This window comes from Trichosurus vulpecula, chromosome 8, assembly GCF_011100635.1.
Source record: "Trichosurus vulpecula isolate mTriVul1 chromosome 8, mTriVul1.pri, whole genome shotgun sequence".
NCBI lineage: Eukaryota > Metazoa > Chordata > Mammalia > Diprotodontia > Phalangeridae > Trichosurus > Trichosurus vulpecula.
The window spans coordinates 250,146,361-250,163,563 of record NC_050580.1 but is presented as its reverse complement, the minus strand read 5'-3'; the positions used below and the strand labels follow the sequence as shown (position 1 = coordinate 250,163,563).

The window sequence follows — 17,203 nt, the reverse complement described above, 5'->3', positions numbered from 1 at the left end:
TGTCCCTAGCAGATGATTGACTTAGGTCCTGGAACTTTTAACTCGGTGTCCTTTCTAAGTTGCTCCATTCTGGCTAACACTTGCAGTTGTCCATTTCAGTTTGATTGGGAGCATCTAGAAAAACAGCCATTCACGTAGCTATTTAAGTCACCTTCTCTCTGTACACATATGTAGAGCAGAAAATAGATTATGTTTTGCAGATATTATTAACAGGATTCTATTTATACATATAATTATATATGTATTATGTTATGATACATTAAAAATAATAATAAGTTGGTGCTCCAACAAACCCAATCACTGGATCTCTTCTACTCTGGAGGAAAGCAGTATACGTATTATCATTTTGCGTAAGAAGCAATTGAGACCTAGAGAAGTTCGAAAATGACTTGTCCATATCATATGACTAGCCTTCCCCCCAAGTTCTGCCCTGGACTTTTCTGATGCTGGCAGGATCTCTTTCATCAAGGCCTATCTCAGATGCCACCTCCTCCATGTAGTCTTCACTGATAACCCATAATCGAAGAGAGACCAAAAATTGGTCCCTTTCCCCAGATATTTTACTTAGCGTTTTATCAACCTCAAGCCTAATGGTTTTTAAATTTCATTCTATTTTTCAGTTATAATAGGCATTGATTTTCTCTTCCTCTCACCTACCCCCCCACCCTTTTAAAAGAACAAAGATGGCATAATCAAGCAAAAACAAATTGCCATGTCTCTAAAATTGTCCATGTCCAAAATTATGTCACGTTCTGCATTCTTGAATCTGTCACTGTGCAACACTACTTGTCATCTAGTCCAGCCTCTACATGTTGCAGACGAGGGGGAAAAGGCCTAGGAAGATAAAGGATGACAACAGCAGCTAACATTGAAAGTTTGACGATTCCTCCACATATGTTATCTCATCTGATCCTCCCAGCAAACCTGCGAGACAGGTTCTATTATGGTTCCCATTTTTACAGATAAAGAAGCTTGGGCTGGCAGAAATTCATGATTTGTCTAGGTCGGTGGTGGGGAACCTGCGGCCTGGAGGCCACCCCGGTCTAGGTGCACATAGAGAGCAGGTATCTGAAGCAGGATTGAAACTCAGGTCTCCCTTACTCCACATCTGGAGTTCAGTCCACTTAGACCACCAACTGCCTGAGGTCAGAAAGTTCTTCAGTGGAAGGGCTGGGTCTAGAAACCAAATCCTCTGAAATCTACTTCCGTAGCTTTTCCTGCTATACCACATTATATTCTAAATCTTGGAGGTGTCCCTTCCCCCATGAAGTAGAAAGAATTAGGCTTCTCAGGGATAAGGAAAGATGGGATTCATAGGAAATTGCTTTCCCATGCAACTGTTAGCTGGTAGGAATTCTTGCTACTCACCCAGGTGAAGATGCAGACCTAACCTGGACTTTGGAAAGTAACACTGCAGTAGAGAGCTGGATTTTCTTTTTGTTTTTTGGAAACTCCGTTTAGAGTTGCTCCATCACCACCTTACACTGAGAGAGAATCTCTTTTTGTGGATAGAGGACATAATATTGTATAAAAGGAAAGTGCAAGTTAGATTATCTTCTCCTATTATCTTGTCAGACAAAATATTTATTTTGGTTTGCTCAGTTTATTCAGAGCAGAAAGGTTTTTAAGTTGGGGGGAAGGGAGTAGCACATATTTTTTTCAAGATTAAAGGTCACTTTGCTACAGCACTATTCTGTCATGGCTCCTCTGTCTCCATGTCCTGTATGACAGATTTTTTTATTTCACAAATCAGAATCCAGTTTATGGCTTTCTTTAATCACATCATTTATGATCAAATCATAGTACTTGGCCACTGACCTCAGCAGGGTCACTTTCTCTCTAATCTCCATGGATGAGAACATCTCCAGTTTTTACCATGTAAAGGATAGCATCATGTCCTGTGGTGAATCCCATCTCCCATTTCCTACTTCATTCCCTCTGCTAATCATCTCCACTGTCTCTCTTTCTCTTTTAATGAATTGTCAACTAACACTAGAAGGGATAAAGTAAAATTCAGGGATGGTAGCATGTCTTTGTAGCTCAACCCTGTCCCTTTGAATTCTTATCAATTTAAGCCTTCATCTCTGGCTGTTTCAGTCTTGCTGGTTTGGATGTCAAAAGTAGTGCCACTTGAACTCAAATCCTGCCTCTTGTGTGACCATGAGCAGGTCATTAAACTTTGAGCCTCAAAATTTTTCATCTGTTATATGGGAGATGCCCCAGAAGAATGTTAAGCACTTTGCAAAACCTCAAATATCCGATAAATATGAGTAAAGTAGTTACATATTAATAACTAATGATACAAAGCACTTTGTGACAAGTGACCTGAGTGGTACGGTTTGGGAAGTGTTCTTGATTTTGGAGGCGGCAAAGAGCATTGTCGGCTGCCAAGTCAAGGCGGGCTTTATTCAGGAGGTGGTTCCTACGATGGACCTTGAAGGATGGACGAGATTCAGATAGGGAGAGAAAAGTGAGAAGGATACTTACTCAATTACTTACTCATATATGCTGTTCTTCCGTGGGGACAGCAAGTAGACTTGTTTGGCCAAAGTTCAAGATTTGGCGGGTAAAATTGGAAAGTGAAAGGGGGAAAAAATTTGTTTCTTTCCCCAGGAAGTAAAAAAGACAGGAGCAACCACAACTACACAAGGATAATTTTAGCAAACTTCAGATAGAGTAGAAAAATCTGAGATGTTTTGCTAACTTAAGAGAAGGGCTGAGTTAGCTAACAATTTATTTCTGTTAAAGCCTTGTAAGAAATAAAAGGGATTTGACAGACTGATAGGAATTAAACTAGGTGGACAGAATATCAAAAAGTGGCCAATGAGTTAGGTGTGTTAGAAGGCCTAAGGGATAGGCTAGAAGACTTGGGTTAGATTTAGAACAGTGGTCCAATGAAGCCTGCCATATAGGTGTTGGGTGCTAAGAAGAGGTGGCAGTGGTGAAGGTGGTGGTGGTGGTTCATGATAGTGGTAGTTGGTGGTTGGTGGTGATGGTAATGGTGGGGTGGCAGTGGTGGTGGTAATAGAAGCAGTAGCAACAGCAGCTGGCATTTATGTAGCACTTAAAGGTTTAAAGTACTTTACAAATACCTCATTTTATCCTTACAACAACCCTGGGAAGTGTTCTTACTATCCCCATTTTGTAGAATGTAACTCTAGAAAATAAATACATAACAACAAAGCAAATTTCAACATCTTAGATTTTAAAAAAATTTGGTTTATGACTTTAAACTTCTCTTTCTTGTCAAAGTCTAGGATAGCAGGCCTCATTATAATCATTGCACTAATAAATTAGAAAACAATTAAAGACACCACTGCCCTCACCTCAGAAAAGGGTAGTCACTTGCTGTTCCAGTTTACACTTACTCAACTCTGTTTGTGTGAATTGACTTAATATGGTAAAATATGCACAGTTCAGTTCTTTGAGTCCAGTTTTTCAAGGCTTAAGTGCATCACCTTCAAAGTCAAACAGACAAAACCCTGCATCATTTCTGGCGTTGTTGTCAAGGCTTCTGAATTCCCTCACCTTATAAAACTACAAAGGGCTTGATCTTCTGGGCTTGTGCTGTCCAGCTTTCAGTCCTCGGAGGGGAGAGAAGTGGGACTCATTGGAAATCATGTGAGTGAGATAATGAAAAGCTTGGTTATCTATATTCAGACTAGAAACTGAAGGGGATCCTGTTTCATTTGTTATGAATCTCTTTGCATGTGGATGGTTGTGTATTCTCCTTTCATTAGCTTTTCTTCTTCTTTCATATAAAAATATCTACCTTTCCCAGTGCTCTCCAGTGTCTGAGTATGCCCTTTCTTCTGAAGGAAAACAGAAATATTTCACCTACTTTACTTGAAAATTCCATAAAAAAAAAAAGATCTTTAGCCACTTCATTGGATTCCATTTGTTCTGCTCCCTGCAGATCTTCTTATAATGACACTTAAGTCGAGCACTCTGGGTAACTAATTTGAAACCACCTAGCTGGGCAACTAGGAATTTACTTTAACCTTTACCATTCTCCAGTGTCAACAAGCAAACTTGATGAGAAAGAGAAAATAAATCGTTTTAGTAACTATTACCACAAAAAGGGACAAACAGGAAAAAAAAAAAAGCAGTTTTAGGCTATTTGGTATGTGAGAAGAAAGAAAAAATCTCTTGCTAATGTGCCCATAATCTATGGATCATTCTTCACACTTCCCAAAATGCCAGTGTGAACTCGAGTTCACAAAATCCTATTTCTTCAGAAGTTCTCTAGCAAATCTTGACAAAAAGACCATGGGAAAATCTGCAGATAAACACCTGTTGGTCTCTGTGTTGGCCACCTATGTAAGTTGGAACCATGTTAGTAATATCAAGAGTCCTGGGACCACTGTTACAGACAAATCCATTTTTAGTCAATCAGTGAAGACTTATTTGTGGAGTGTCTACCAGGTTCTTAGCACCGTGAGATGGCTGTTTTCAGGAATTCAGTATTATGGGTTGCTGAACAAGGTGTTTCACCTGTTTCTTGTGGGATGTATTCATTAAAGTTAAGCCCTCGCTCCATTAGGGATTGTGTGCAACTGGTCTCCCACAGGCAAAAAGTACTTCAAAGTCTAGTTCGTTTACCTTGTGGGGAGGGGGAGGTGTGAGGACAATGTCCTTTATAGGCAGCATCACGCACATTATTAATAGCTTGTGGGGTTTTCTCCTAGATCACATTATCCCCCTGGAAATTAAACGGCACATCTAAAGCATGAAAAATGTACTTTTTTTTAAACAGTAAAAAGTAATTTTCCAACATAATACCCCAAATAAAGTGCCATGGAGCTATTCACAGTAAATTGAATTTTTTGGTATGTAATCTAGTACAAAAACTGACAAATAACAACTCCCCCCACCCCCCAAATCATTAGTCATTCAGTTTGGAGGCACAGAGGCGGTAATCTGCAAGGGCAGGCATTTTGATGTCGGCTTCAATTGCACACTTCATTTATTTGGACAGGGTACAGGCGGCGGCTCCTGTCACGGGGCATCACTGCACTATTAGCAAGTTTCGCCCCAGGGCAGCTGGGACACTGTGCTGGGGCAGATGTTCTTTTCAGTGTATTCAGTGGCCATTCTTGAGGGTTGTTTACTGTTGCCATGGTGACCTTTATTTCCATAGCAGCGGCCTCTGCTGCTTCTCAGAGGAAAGTGAATTTAGTTATAAAAGGATAATATTTTTCTCTGTCTCTATAACCTGCCATCTGTCAACTGGCGGATCGGTATGGATTCAGAAACCTATTAAGAATAACGGCAGTGGTGTGATGACTTCTTTTTTTTTTCCTCTCTTATTAAAGAGCAGCAATAGATTTTGAAGCAAGCACTGGTGCCCTCAAGAAGGGAACTTTATATTTCCCCAAAATATATAGAGGTTCTGCCACCACCATGCGCACGCACAGTCTCTGAAGTGACCATGAGTAGAAATGACCAGATGCCATGTTTGTATCCCCCGCCCCCCATGCAGGTGTGCTTAATTTTTTCCCTGAGCTACAAGAAAAATGGCTAGACCTTTGCTTGTTTTGTTTTTGGTTTCTTTTCCAGGGGAGAAGGGGGTGCCAGGCAAGTGGCACAGATTACTTCTCAGGAAAGTACAATGCAAGCTGTGAAATGAATGCAGTGAAAAGGAGCCCTCTTTGCCAAAGCAGAGGTCTCATTTTTTAATGTCTTTTTAATTGAAGCCTAGGGACACATCCTTTGAATGATTCACCTAACTCAAGAATAGTCTTTTTCTATCCTCAGATGCAAAAAAGGGAAGGAGGACACTCTTGGGATGTCTCCTCTATTTCCTAGTTTTCACTGTTGCATTCAGTAAACAATAACTTACAGGGGGAAAAACACACACACACACACTGGCCCCGTTGTAAATAATGTATTTATTGGTTGATTTTTCCAGATCCTGACATTGATGCCGCCACTGCCATGATGCTTTTGAATACTCCCCCTGAGATACAAGCAGGTTGTGAGTAGATATTTCTATAGCATACAGCGCCATAGACTTGTCAACTTAACCTTCTCATTCATGTGCCAGACCCTAGGAGAAACTAATGCTCAGAAAAACCAGCTTCCCATGAAGACTTCGCACTTTCTAAAATACATAGGCTTATGGACTTGCCCTCATGTACATGTATGTATGTATACAGCTGTAGTTAAGGCTGAAGGAAGAGCTTGATGCTTACCGGTTAGCGTGGGGGAAAGTGAAATAGGCCATCCGATGAACTATTGTGAGTATTTTGTTCTCCTATGAGCACAGGGGCTCCAATCAGAGAGACTGTCTGGGGATAGATGAGCACATGAGCCCTAGGCAGTGCACACTCTTAGAAATCTCCCTCTCACCAGGACCAGCGTGGCCTTCACTTTCCAGCAGCAGGCTCTTGGGGATGAAGTAGAGAGCATTCCAGGGAGGAGAATCACTTCATTGCAACCACAGCCTCAAAATAGATACCCTAAAGCACTCTTCCTGGCTGAAGTGCATCCCCTCTCCAGCCCTTCCTGATTATAAAAAACTGGGACATTGGAGACATCTCCTAGCGACACTATTCCTTTGTTCAGCCCCCACTAACTCTTTAGAAGTACCAAGTCTTGGGGGAAGAAGCTCCTTTCTTTCTAATGAAAATTTCTTCCTGTTACCCTCTCCTAGTTTTCCTGGCACTATTCAATGAGGCTAGGATAAATCTTGCTCATCAGGCATGAGAAGAGATCTCTATGGATCAGATTTGTGGTCTCAGGAAGATCTTCTGACATCCGAGTGAAGAATTGTGCTAATTAAACAAAGCTTCATTGGATCCTCGAAAAATCATCCTTCATGAGGCTGGTCCCACTCTGCCTGCTCTCCAAACTCAGAATTTCTGGGGACAGGTGGCCAGCTACTTCCTCCACAACCTGAGCTCGGCACGAGCAATATGATAGAACACAAAAACACACATTCAAAACTAGGAGCCCCATTTAAAGAAAAAATAACACAAATTCAAAACCAAGAGCTCTGCAGATCTCCAGCAAAAGTACCTCTGGTACAACTGGCCAACCAGGAGCTCTTCTTTTGGAAGCATTGGCTTTTGTAGACTACCCTGACCAACTTACCCTCCTGCACAAGTCATTGGGATCTTGAAAGTTTCAGGGGCCCACAGGTCTGAGAATTTGGACACCATTTGGTTGCGAAACAAGTCATCAGCTTGGGAAACCCCCAAGTGTACTTCATATTGGTAACAGAGGTGTACTTTATTTATGACTTTCCCTACCATGAGTATTCAGGGTCCACCTCTCTTAGAAGACATCTCCTTTACAGTCTTAGGAAACTTGACTCAACCATTTCTCTCCATTGCTTTTGAAATCAATCTAGGAATTTCAGAGTTTACCCAGGAGTTGTTAGCATGCCTTGGAGTTAATGTTGTCCTTATCTTGTAATCTCCTTTTAAAGATACTCTCAATTTTTCTTCTCCGTTTGCATTGTGCCAGTACTAGAATTGTATCCAACTGCCCACAACATAAAACACATCCAGTAAGCAGATAGACATTAGCCAGCCTATCTTTCACCCTGCACTCGAAAATATGGAGAAATGGAAATTCTCCATCCAAAGATTATGGTTTAAGAAAAGTAAATCTCAGGGTTGTAGTTCCAAGTTATAGATACTATAGTGGCTTATAGATCTACTTGCCTAACCTATCGTATGACAACCAGAAGGACTTGATCATAGCAGCGTAAAAAAGACCTTCTCCACATGGCTTGTCTATGCTTACTTGTGATCACAGCAGCAAAATTCCTTTTGAGAATCAAGCTGCTAAGGAGGAGTTTAAAGAAAGGGGAAGATGACCCTATGGGTGTGACTGGGTTATTCATCTGTAACCATGGACCTGGTGACTTTGATCTCAAACCTTCATTACTGTATCTGTAGCAGTTACTTTTAAAGAGAATGAAAAAAAGAAAAGCAGAAACTGCAGAGAGGGATCTTGATTTGTCTAGGACGGTTATCCTATGTGACTCACCAGTCGTTTTCTAACGTGCACATCATAGTGGCTAAATGAGGTTCAATTCTCCTGACTGCTGGCTCTCGCAGTTTCCCTACTGTTGCCCAGAAAAGCTGTGGGCCATGAAGAGAATGCTTTTACATTGTCTCTTGGCCTTGCTTGTTGCAAAAGCGTGAGCATTCAAACAACAACAAAAAACCACCTTATGTTTCCTTTTGAAACTGTGTTGACTCTCACTCCTAGTCGGCTCCTCATTACTCCGGTTCATTCATTTAAGACCCACACTTCCTGTGTGATGAAATGCTGAGAAGAGAACTGGGCCATTCTCTGGAAGGATGGAAATGGAGATGCCAGGGTGAGTCCTGGGAGAGGGCCCAGGGCAGCGAGAGGCTGATCAGCACAGAGACAACATGAATAATCGTGATGATAATAGCTAGCATTTATGTAGTGCCTACTGTTTGCCAGGTTAAGCACTTTATAAGTATATTTTTTTATTTGATTCTCACAACAACCCTAGGGAGTAGGTGCTATTCCCATTCCCATTTAACAGTTGAGTAAACTGAGGCAAATAGAGGTTCAATGACTTAATCAGAGTCATACAGCTAATAGGTGTCTTCTGCTAGATTTGAACTCAGGTCTTCCTGACTCCAGGCCCAGCTCTCTATCCCCTGCTCCACCTTCCTGCCAAGTAGGAAGTGTGCTGGACCAGGAGTTAGCTGGCCAGACTTGCTGATTCACTACTAAGCTAGGTCTGTTTTCATCATTCCAGATAAATTACAAAAGAGAATGTCATTAATGGATGGAAGTAATACAAGCAGGGTGTTAGGAGAGTTCCAAGGAGAAAAGGTCATTTTCATTTCCTGAAGGAGAGAGTTTCATGTAGGAAACAGCATTTGAGGTAGGCCTTGAGGATTAGATAGGACTTCAACAAGACTGATGGGGGGGGGGGCATAGATTTCAGGTGTAGGGAACATGACACGAGCAAAGGTGCAGAAGCAGGAAACCTTCAGATATTTCCCTAGAACAGTAAGTCTCTTGGAAGAAAGAAAAAGGCTAAGGATGTAGAATCTAAGATTTTTCTTTTTAAGAATGTGCTTCTCTAAGGAAGCCACTATATAAGGGTAGAGGCATTATTTCCGGGTCTCAAAAAGTTTAATTATGTTAAGTCACTCCATTGTCTTTAGAGGTGTGACCTTCAAAATGGAATTGTAACGGCCCAAGTAATAACTCGGTAACTCTCAACCTTCAGTTTTTCCAAGATGTATGTGTACTGTAGTTATTTTTTTCCCACTTCTCCATGCAGAGCCATTTGAAAGATAATATCTTAATAACCGATTGGTCCAGATAACAGCTACATGGCGAGGAAAGCAACCAGTGACTGTAGATGTGGGTATACAAAAGCAGGTGTGTGGGAATGTTTCTCAGTACGTTGGAAGACCTTGCTGCTCACGGATGAGCATGACTAGAAAACAGCAAAGGAGCCAGAAGCTCTTGACGGGTTGAGTAGGCCTGGACCCTTTCCTCCGGTTCACAGCTGTGGCCAGGCTACTGTTTACAAGGCCTCCTTTGGTGGTACTGTGCGGCTGCTTTTTTGAACTGCCCTTACTCAGATCACGGCCCCCTAACCCGATCCACCCGCCGCCGCCTCCCGTTTCCTAGCAATTAATGGCTGCCATGCTTTGCCTGAAAGGCCTCCCTTTTGCGGACTATTCTTGCCAGTCACCCCACTTGAGCTCTCCTGTCCCGCAGCTCCTTAGATCTCTTCCCCCCATCCACACCTGCCCTGTAACTCGGCTCCATTGAGCTGGCTGGCTGTCGAAAACCAAGCTTCAGTAGCAGTGAACTTGGCAGAGCTCCAGGGCTCTGTCAGGGAGCCAGTCTTAACCATTTGAAGTTGTGTAGACCTCAAGAAGGGGCTATTAGCACGGCTCTTGGAAGCTAGGTAGGAAGTCTGTATGCGGCCAGTCGAGGCATAGCTATTTTGGAGGTTAGAAGATTGCAGCTGTTTTATGGGATCACATTAATCTGGAAACTTTCCTGTATGGTCGGGGTTTTGGGTTTTTTTTTGTTTGTTTGTTTGTTTTTTGCCATCCTGAGGAGTATCCTGGTTTCTTTGCCTGTTAGTGCATTGTTTTTGAGCTGCTGCCTTGAAGAGTTGCCTACCACTTTTCATCAGGGCCTCTTTTGTGATTATCATCAGTCCTTCCAAGGAGGCAGATTGTGACCCATCCATGTCTGCCCATCCTCTGCACCTCCTAAGCATCTTCTCCCATAAATCCACCATAGGGGGCCTTCCCCATCTGCCAGCAGTGTATATATAATGGAAATCTAATTTTGTGCATCCGTTCTTGGGGTGACCTCAGAGTTTGTTTAAAGATTAAGACAGTCCAGAGGTACAGTGTCTGTTCTAAAGAACAGCCTCTACTGCTTTGGGGATCTCTATGTGTGCAAGTATAGTTTTAAAGAGAGTTCCTGCCTGACTAATCTCTAGGACATGGGCTTAAGATTACAGTCCATCACTGAGCTCCCAAACCCTGCTCTGCCATAACCTATCACGATATAACAAGTGGCTATAAGTGAAGATTCTGTGAGAAAATTTTAAGGTTATTAATATTTTCCCCTCCAGCATACAAATTTGAATTTATGAGTGCATGAACAATGCATACCTATCCACATCTGTTTTTCAGCATGAAGATATATTTGATTTCCCTCCTTTTGCCCCCAAATTCTCCTGACCTGAGCATTAGTAGAATCATGAGATTGTAGAACTGTGAAGAAACCTTAGATATCATCCGGCCTTACCCTCTCATATAGGAAATGAGGAAATTAAGGCCTATTTGAAGGGGAAGTGATTCGCCCGCGGTCACAGAACTAGTAGGAGGCAGAGCTAGTGCTCCAGACCAGCTCTTCTGAGGTCAGTCCCAGTGTTTGGTTTTCGTTTCCCTCCTCCCACCCCATTATACTTGCCTCTTCTAACCAGGAGGGAGATATTCCGTGTTTCCAGACTGCTCCAGTCCTACATGCTATTCTGTTTCAAGCCCCATGCTATCCTGTGGCCAAATTAGTTTGAGAAATGCTGAGACAGAAAATTTTCTCAAAAGATTAGAGGTGCCATCTTCAAGGTTTGAGCTCTGCCGTGCTTTTCTGGCAGGGTGTGAATTATCCTTAACCTCAACTGAAGTATTAGGAAGTCAGGAGAGACCAAGTCACCATTACTCATTTATATCACCTGTAAAGTCTTATCACGTATTAATTATAGTTCATATCTCTGTGGTGTTTTAAGGCTGACGAAGTGCTTACTTAGCCTCACAACAACACCCTTGGGGGAAGTTGTGTAGATCCATCGTCCCCCCCACTTTTACACGTGAGGAAACTGAGCCTTAGAAAAGAGAGATACCATATCCCTCAAGTCATAGAATTTCCAGATTTTAGAGTAGAATTTTGAACCAAAGTCTTTTGGATGCCAGGTTCAATGCCCCTTTTCATACACCATAAACACTTTGCTTACTCTAACTTATTGGAAGTGGGCAGAGACAAGCCCCTAGGTAATGAATCAGACATCCAAATCCCGCCTGGGAGAAGGAAGCAAGTTACCCAGAGTCACATAAGTGTGGTCATTATGCCAGCATATGAAATCAGAAGCCCCAAACAGAAAAGGAGATGACAAGGTCAGAAATAGCAGGCCTCCCCAGCAACACGGAGGCTTTCTGCCTGGAACCGAGGATCTCCGTCGTCTGTGCCAGCGGGAGTAGAAGGAAGGGCATCCTGGAAACAGTGTGTTCTCTCTCCCTTTCCCCGTCACTTCCAAAGAAGCAGGTGGGAGAAGAAACTTCAGGAAAAGGAAGGATTAGCGGAATCACCTGCTGCTCAACTTATGGCTTCTATTAGTGTTAGCCAGGGCTCTCCTCCAAAGGCCCCAGTGGGAGCGCTGAACTGCATTTAGTAACTGAAGCCATCAAGGAGGCTCAGCACCAGGATGGATGCCGAGGTAGGTGGTGGTAAGGGTCTTCCAATTCCAAAATTTCTTTTTTTATGTACGCCAAAGTGTTGTCCTTTTTAGAAAACCAAATCTAGTCAGGAGGGGTTTATTTCTGAATGGTAATCTTAGATTACTAATCGAGTTTGTGTCTCTTGAGTTTTTATCCTGGCGAAAATAAAGATTTCTTATGTAGTCTTATCATTAGGATATAGTTGGCAGGCAGGGGTAGGAGAAGAATATGCGGATACCCTTCGCATCATTTCATCCCTCTATGAAACTCGCAGGCCTTCGTAGCTTGGCCTTCCCAGCTGTAGGTATCAATGGTACAGTCTCCCAAGAAGTAAAAACAAAATGTGCTAAATTCAAGTTATTTGCTAGGTGGTTTGGGCCTCAAGTCAGGAAGGCCCGAGTTGAAATCCTGACTCAGACACTTCCTAGCTATTCGCTTCAGTTTCTTCAACTGTAAAATGAGGATAGTAGTAGCACCTACCTTCCTTCCCCTGGTTTCTTGTGAGGATCAAGTGAAATAAAGCACTTGACACAGTGCCTCGCACATAGTAGGTACTTAATAAGTACTGGTTGCCTTCCATCCTATTTCCAGTCCATAATGAAGAATTCTGTTTTGAACAAATAGTTTCTCTGCTCTAATAACTCACATGTTTACGTACCTGCAAGCCCACAAAACGTTTTCCTCACCATGACTTCTGTGAAGTAGGTTGTGCCAGTGACGTCCCCACTTTATGGATGAGAAAACTAAGAGATTGGAGATGGCAAAACAGCTTCTCCAAACCAGTGAGTATGGTAGCCAGCGTTTGAACTCATTCAACTTCCCTGGCTCCCCATCTGGTACATGTCTGCTCGACCATACTGCCTTCTAACTGACTAGAAGCTGGAATTCTATCTCTCTCCTTTCGTCACCTTCCCTTCAATAAAATAGGAATGTTGCTTTGGGAAATTTTTAGATTTCTGTTGCATGAAGGGTGAATGAGAACAAGGGAGAAGTGTGATGGTAGGGAAAATGCCTGTGACGTGATACAGAAATTTACCTAAACAGGCCTGAGTAGAAAAGCTTGTTATTAAAAGAAGTATATACCTTTGAGTCACTTTGGGATAATTCATACGTCAGAAGCTTAGTTTAAAGCAGTGAAAGAAAGAAAAAAAAAACTAGAGAAAGGAAAAGAAGCAGGTAAGTATATGTTGTTGGCTTATAGCAAGCAGCAAACCATCCTAGACATACTTCTCTATCTGTATGGGAACAGCTTTGTAACCGAAAAGCCCTGATAAATATTAAAGTTGGAAGAAGTTAGGGGCTGTAGTTTTGATTCATCTGTGGTTGTTTCGCTCTCTTTCAGCCGTGTCTGTCTCTTTGTGGACCCCTTTTGGGGTTTTCTTGGCAAAGATACTGGAGTGGTTTGGCATTTCATTCTCCAGCTCATTTTACAGATGAGGAAACTGAGGCAAACTGGGCTAAGTAACTTGACCAGGGTCACACAGCTAGTAACTGTCTGAGGCCAGATTTGAACTTACGTGAGTCTTCCTGATTCCAAGCCCAGTGTTCTATCCACCACACCACCTAGCTGCCCTGCATTTTAATCTAAGAATGTTCTAAAGGGCTTGGTGGGATGAGTCCAGGTTAGAGAGCCAGAAGTCCTAGGAAATATAAGGAATTGCTTGAAAAAAAACAAAACCTAATTTAGTGAGACAGATTTAGCCGTTGATGGTCCCTTTGAAGTGAATACATTTCACCCATCAGGATGATGCTTTCATGGGTTACTTTCATGTTGTAGCTGGTCACTACCACCCCCCCAAAAGAAACCTGATAGACTCTAGGAGCTTTTCCCCCAAAACCTTCCACCCCACCCCTTACCCGGCCTAACTGCTATCCTATAGAAAGCAAAATAAATAAAGCTGTTGTTCTTTTCTCCTGGTTTGTCACTGTGTTTATTTGCTGTGGGCATGGGAACATGTAACTTTCTGCAAAACCGGAGCACTATTGTAGAACCACTTCTCTTGGAACTGAGATGAGTTTGGCTTGACTATGAGTGATTTATTAGGCATGTGGAAAAGAAAGGCCTTGGGAGCTTCGAAAACTAGATCAGGAAACTATATTTAAAGTTTGTCGCCATGTATTCCCTCCTTGCAGCTTGTGATGTGGTAGATAGAGTGCTGGGCCTGGAAGCAGGAACACCCGAATTCAGATCTGGACCCAGATACTTCCTCACTGTGTGACTCTGGACCAATTACTTCTTAACCTCTCTCTGTGTGTTTCTTTAACTATAAAATGAGGATGATAACAGCACAATAATATGTGTAAAATGCTTAGCTCGGTGCCTGGCAATCAGTAAGTGCTGTATAAATGCTTATTCCTTTTTTCTCTCTTCTCCCGTAAGGGAGGATATCAGGTAGTGTCACTTTGATGAGATTTGAGGGACGTACGTGGGCCAGGTGACTGTCAGGGCTCAACTGTTCGATTCAGGTTTATAGAGCAGCTACCAGCATGCACTGAAATAAGTATACGCTGTAGTCCCTGCCTTCATGGGACTCCCACTTTGTCGAGGAGATGTCTAGCTCATGTGAAAAGATTCTAGTTCTGTCGCAATATAAAACCTAATATACTCAGTCGCCCAGATCAGTGGCACTGAAAGTGTCGGAGAAGAAGACGTCACGTGGGAAAGCATGACTTGCCTTTGGACCGTCCTGTCAGCGACTTTACCTCCTTTCGATGTTTCGATTCAGTTCAGTTTGGTGAACGCTTCAGCCAGGCTGTGTATGATCCGGTGCTGAGCGCTGATGAGAAGTTTGGTTAGTTTCTCAGGTATTTTTGAGTGTTTCAAGTTAGCAAGCCCAGCGTAATATGTCCCCAGAGATGACCGTGTTACCTTGAACACTATGGTATGTTCCATCATGACTGGTATTATTAGGGCACCGTGTGTCCGGCAGAATTGCTGAGTCTTTCTAGGATTTTCTGTTCGGTCCTATTTTCACTTGCTGTCGTTTTGTTGTCCTGACTGGTTGGAAGCTGAAATATTCCCTAGCACTGTTTTTACAGCTTCTAGGACGGTTCATATGTCTGTTTCTACAACTTCTGGATATCCCACGTGTTTATTCATTGCCGCTCAAAGGGATTTTATGTCTTCCTAGCTTTTTCACTGCAGGAGACCCATTTGCCTTTACTAGGTTCACACTAGATGTACTTCCCCAAACTGCTTTTTTGTGGCAGGACTGCTCAGCTGAGTCCAGTTGCCTCATTATCATGCATTCTCATTCTACCCCAGCTCACCCATGTCTACCACCCAGACCATGATACTGGGGCAACTGCAAGATTCTTCTGGGCTAAGCACCATGACCTCTGGAGAGATGTCAAATATATAGCTTATTGGATCAGATTCGTTTGGGACATTGGTGGAAAAAAAGAAATATTTGGCTTACTTTTTCCTTGATTGCATTAGAGAATAACTTAGAAGTAGCTTTGAACTAGATGCCAGATTAGGACACTTTGAGCATTGTTATCTGGCTTGTTGGAATCTAGTTCAATTCAAACCTTATCAGATTTCTTATGTGCTAGGTGCTTGAGATGCAAACAGAAAATGAAAGATGTTTCTTCCTCCAAAACTGATATATTCTACTGAGTAGATAGAACATATGTGTAAGTGACTTAATACTACAAAGAACATACAAAGAAGCAAAGCAAGAGAGAGCATAAACACGTTCTAGTAACTGGAACAGAGAACCAAAGACCTTGCATAGGAGGAGGCACCAGGGCTGGGCTTTGAAGGAAACTAGAAATTCTGCAAGGCAAAGGCAGGGAAGGACTACACTTCAGACAGAGGAAACTGTGAACAAAGGCATGAAGTCCAGAGGTGAGACACTGTGCGTGGGGAACAGAGAACAGGTCAGTATGACGAGAACAGAGCGTACAAAAAGGGGGAGCCAGATTATGGAGGGCTCTGAATGTCAGGCTGAGGATTTAGTATTTTATCCCCGTGGCAGTAGGGCAGATTGAGGGCTTTTGAGTAGGGAGTGACATGGTCAGATCTCTTCTTTAGAAATATTTCAATTTGGTGGCTCTGTAGAGGAAAGAGACTAGAGTAAGGAAAATTAATTACAAGACTTTGAATATGGAAAAATAATTGATTAAAAGCTATCTTATTTTAAGAAGAATTTGGACTTTAAATACACATCTACATGTGTCTAATATTATGTTGCATATATCATTATGTACTTAGATAATTTCCATCTAATACTTATTGTATACTACTTACCTCTAAACAGAAGGTTTTTTGGTTTTTTTTTAAAGATGTAAGCTGTGTCATTTAAGTGAGTTGTCACATAGTATGCCAGAATGCTTTGTTATTAAATCAGTTTCTTGATCTTGGTACTTTGGCAGTCTGTTGTCTTGAGTCAAGGAGACACAAGAGACTTAAAGGGACTTCTGAAATCATGCAGCCCTCTCTCAATTGTAATAGAAAATAGGTATGGTCTGATTCATTGAAATCCACAGATAGTCATAAATCCATGTTTTAGCCGACAGCTTCAGCCTCATCTGAGCCATTCGCCTGAGTTGGTAAGAAGGAACCAGATTAACTTTTCTCTTTCCCTACCTAAGAAGGAGTGAATTGGCTAAAAGGCAGGCATTGCAGAGGATAAAAAAGAGAAGCTAACTGTCATGAGTTTGTCACTCATTTATAAAGCACTTTCCTCACGGCAACACTGTAAGGTAGGAAGTACAAATATTATTATTCTGGTTTTATAGATGAAGAAATCAAGGCCCAGAGTGGCTAAGCCACCTGACCTGATCATCTCACGGTGAGAACTCAAACCTGGGTCTTATAACTCCTGCCACCAGCTCATGCTGTCCTAGAGGGTCTTGTAGAAGTAAGAAAGTGAGGTCATTTTCTAAATAATTGAGATTTGACTTTCACAGTATTCCTTTCAGTTTTGTTTGACTTAGAATATTTGTTATAGAAGAGTATTTTGTATATGAATGTGTTGTGGGCATGTCTTGGCCTTTTCACTCTCAGAATTTTATGTAGAGACCATACTTCACAAGAACTCCTTTTTTATTCTTCTTAAATGATGATGATGGCTGACTTCCAACTTAAACACCTCTGGTGGTTTCCATTTTTGGACTGAAACTCCTTAAATCCTCCTACATACACATTAACCATGACCTAGGACTCGATCTGCCTCCCAACTAGCTATGTGAATCATTACTCTTTTCCCAGCTTCAGTTTTCTCTTTTGT

General features: G+C 42.1%; 1 protein-coding gene across 5 annotated transcripts in view; it reads left to right on the top strand.

The window, feature by feature from the left end:
• Positions 1 to 17,203, top strand: part of FOXN3 (forkhead box N3) — a 498,668-nt gene that overhangs the window by 463,741 nt on the left and 17,724 nt on the right. For 3 of the 5 annotated variants that reach the window (XM_036769520.1, XM_036769519.1, XM_036769518.1), the window contains exon 5: positions 5,912 to 5,977. The exons of 1 other annotated variant lie outside the window; for it this stretch is intronic. In XM_036769520.1, the coding sequence (XP_036625415.1) occupies positions 5,912 to 5,977 (66 nt within the window). The remainder of the gene's footprint in view (positions 1 to 5,911; positions 5,978 to 17,203) is intronic. One more of the 5 variants, XM_036769521.1, reaches the window with a different exon arrangement.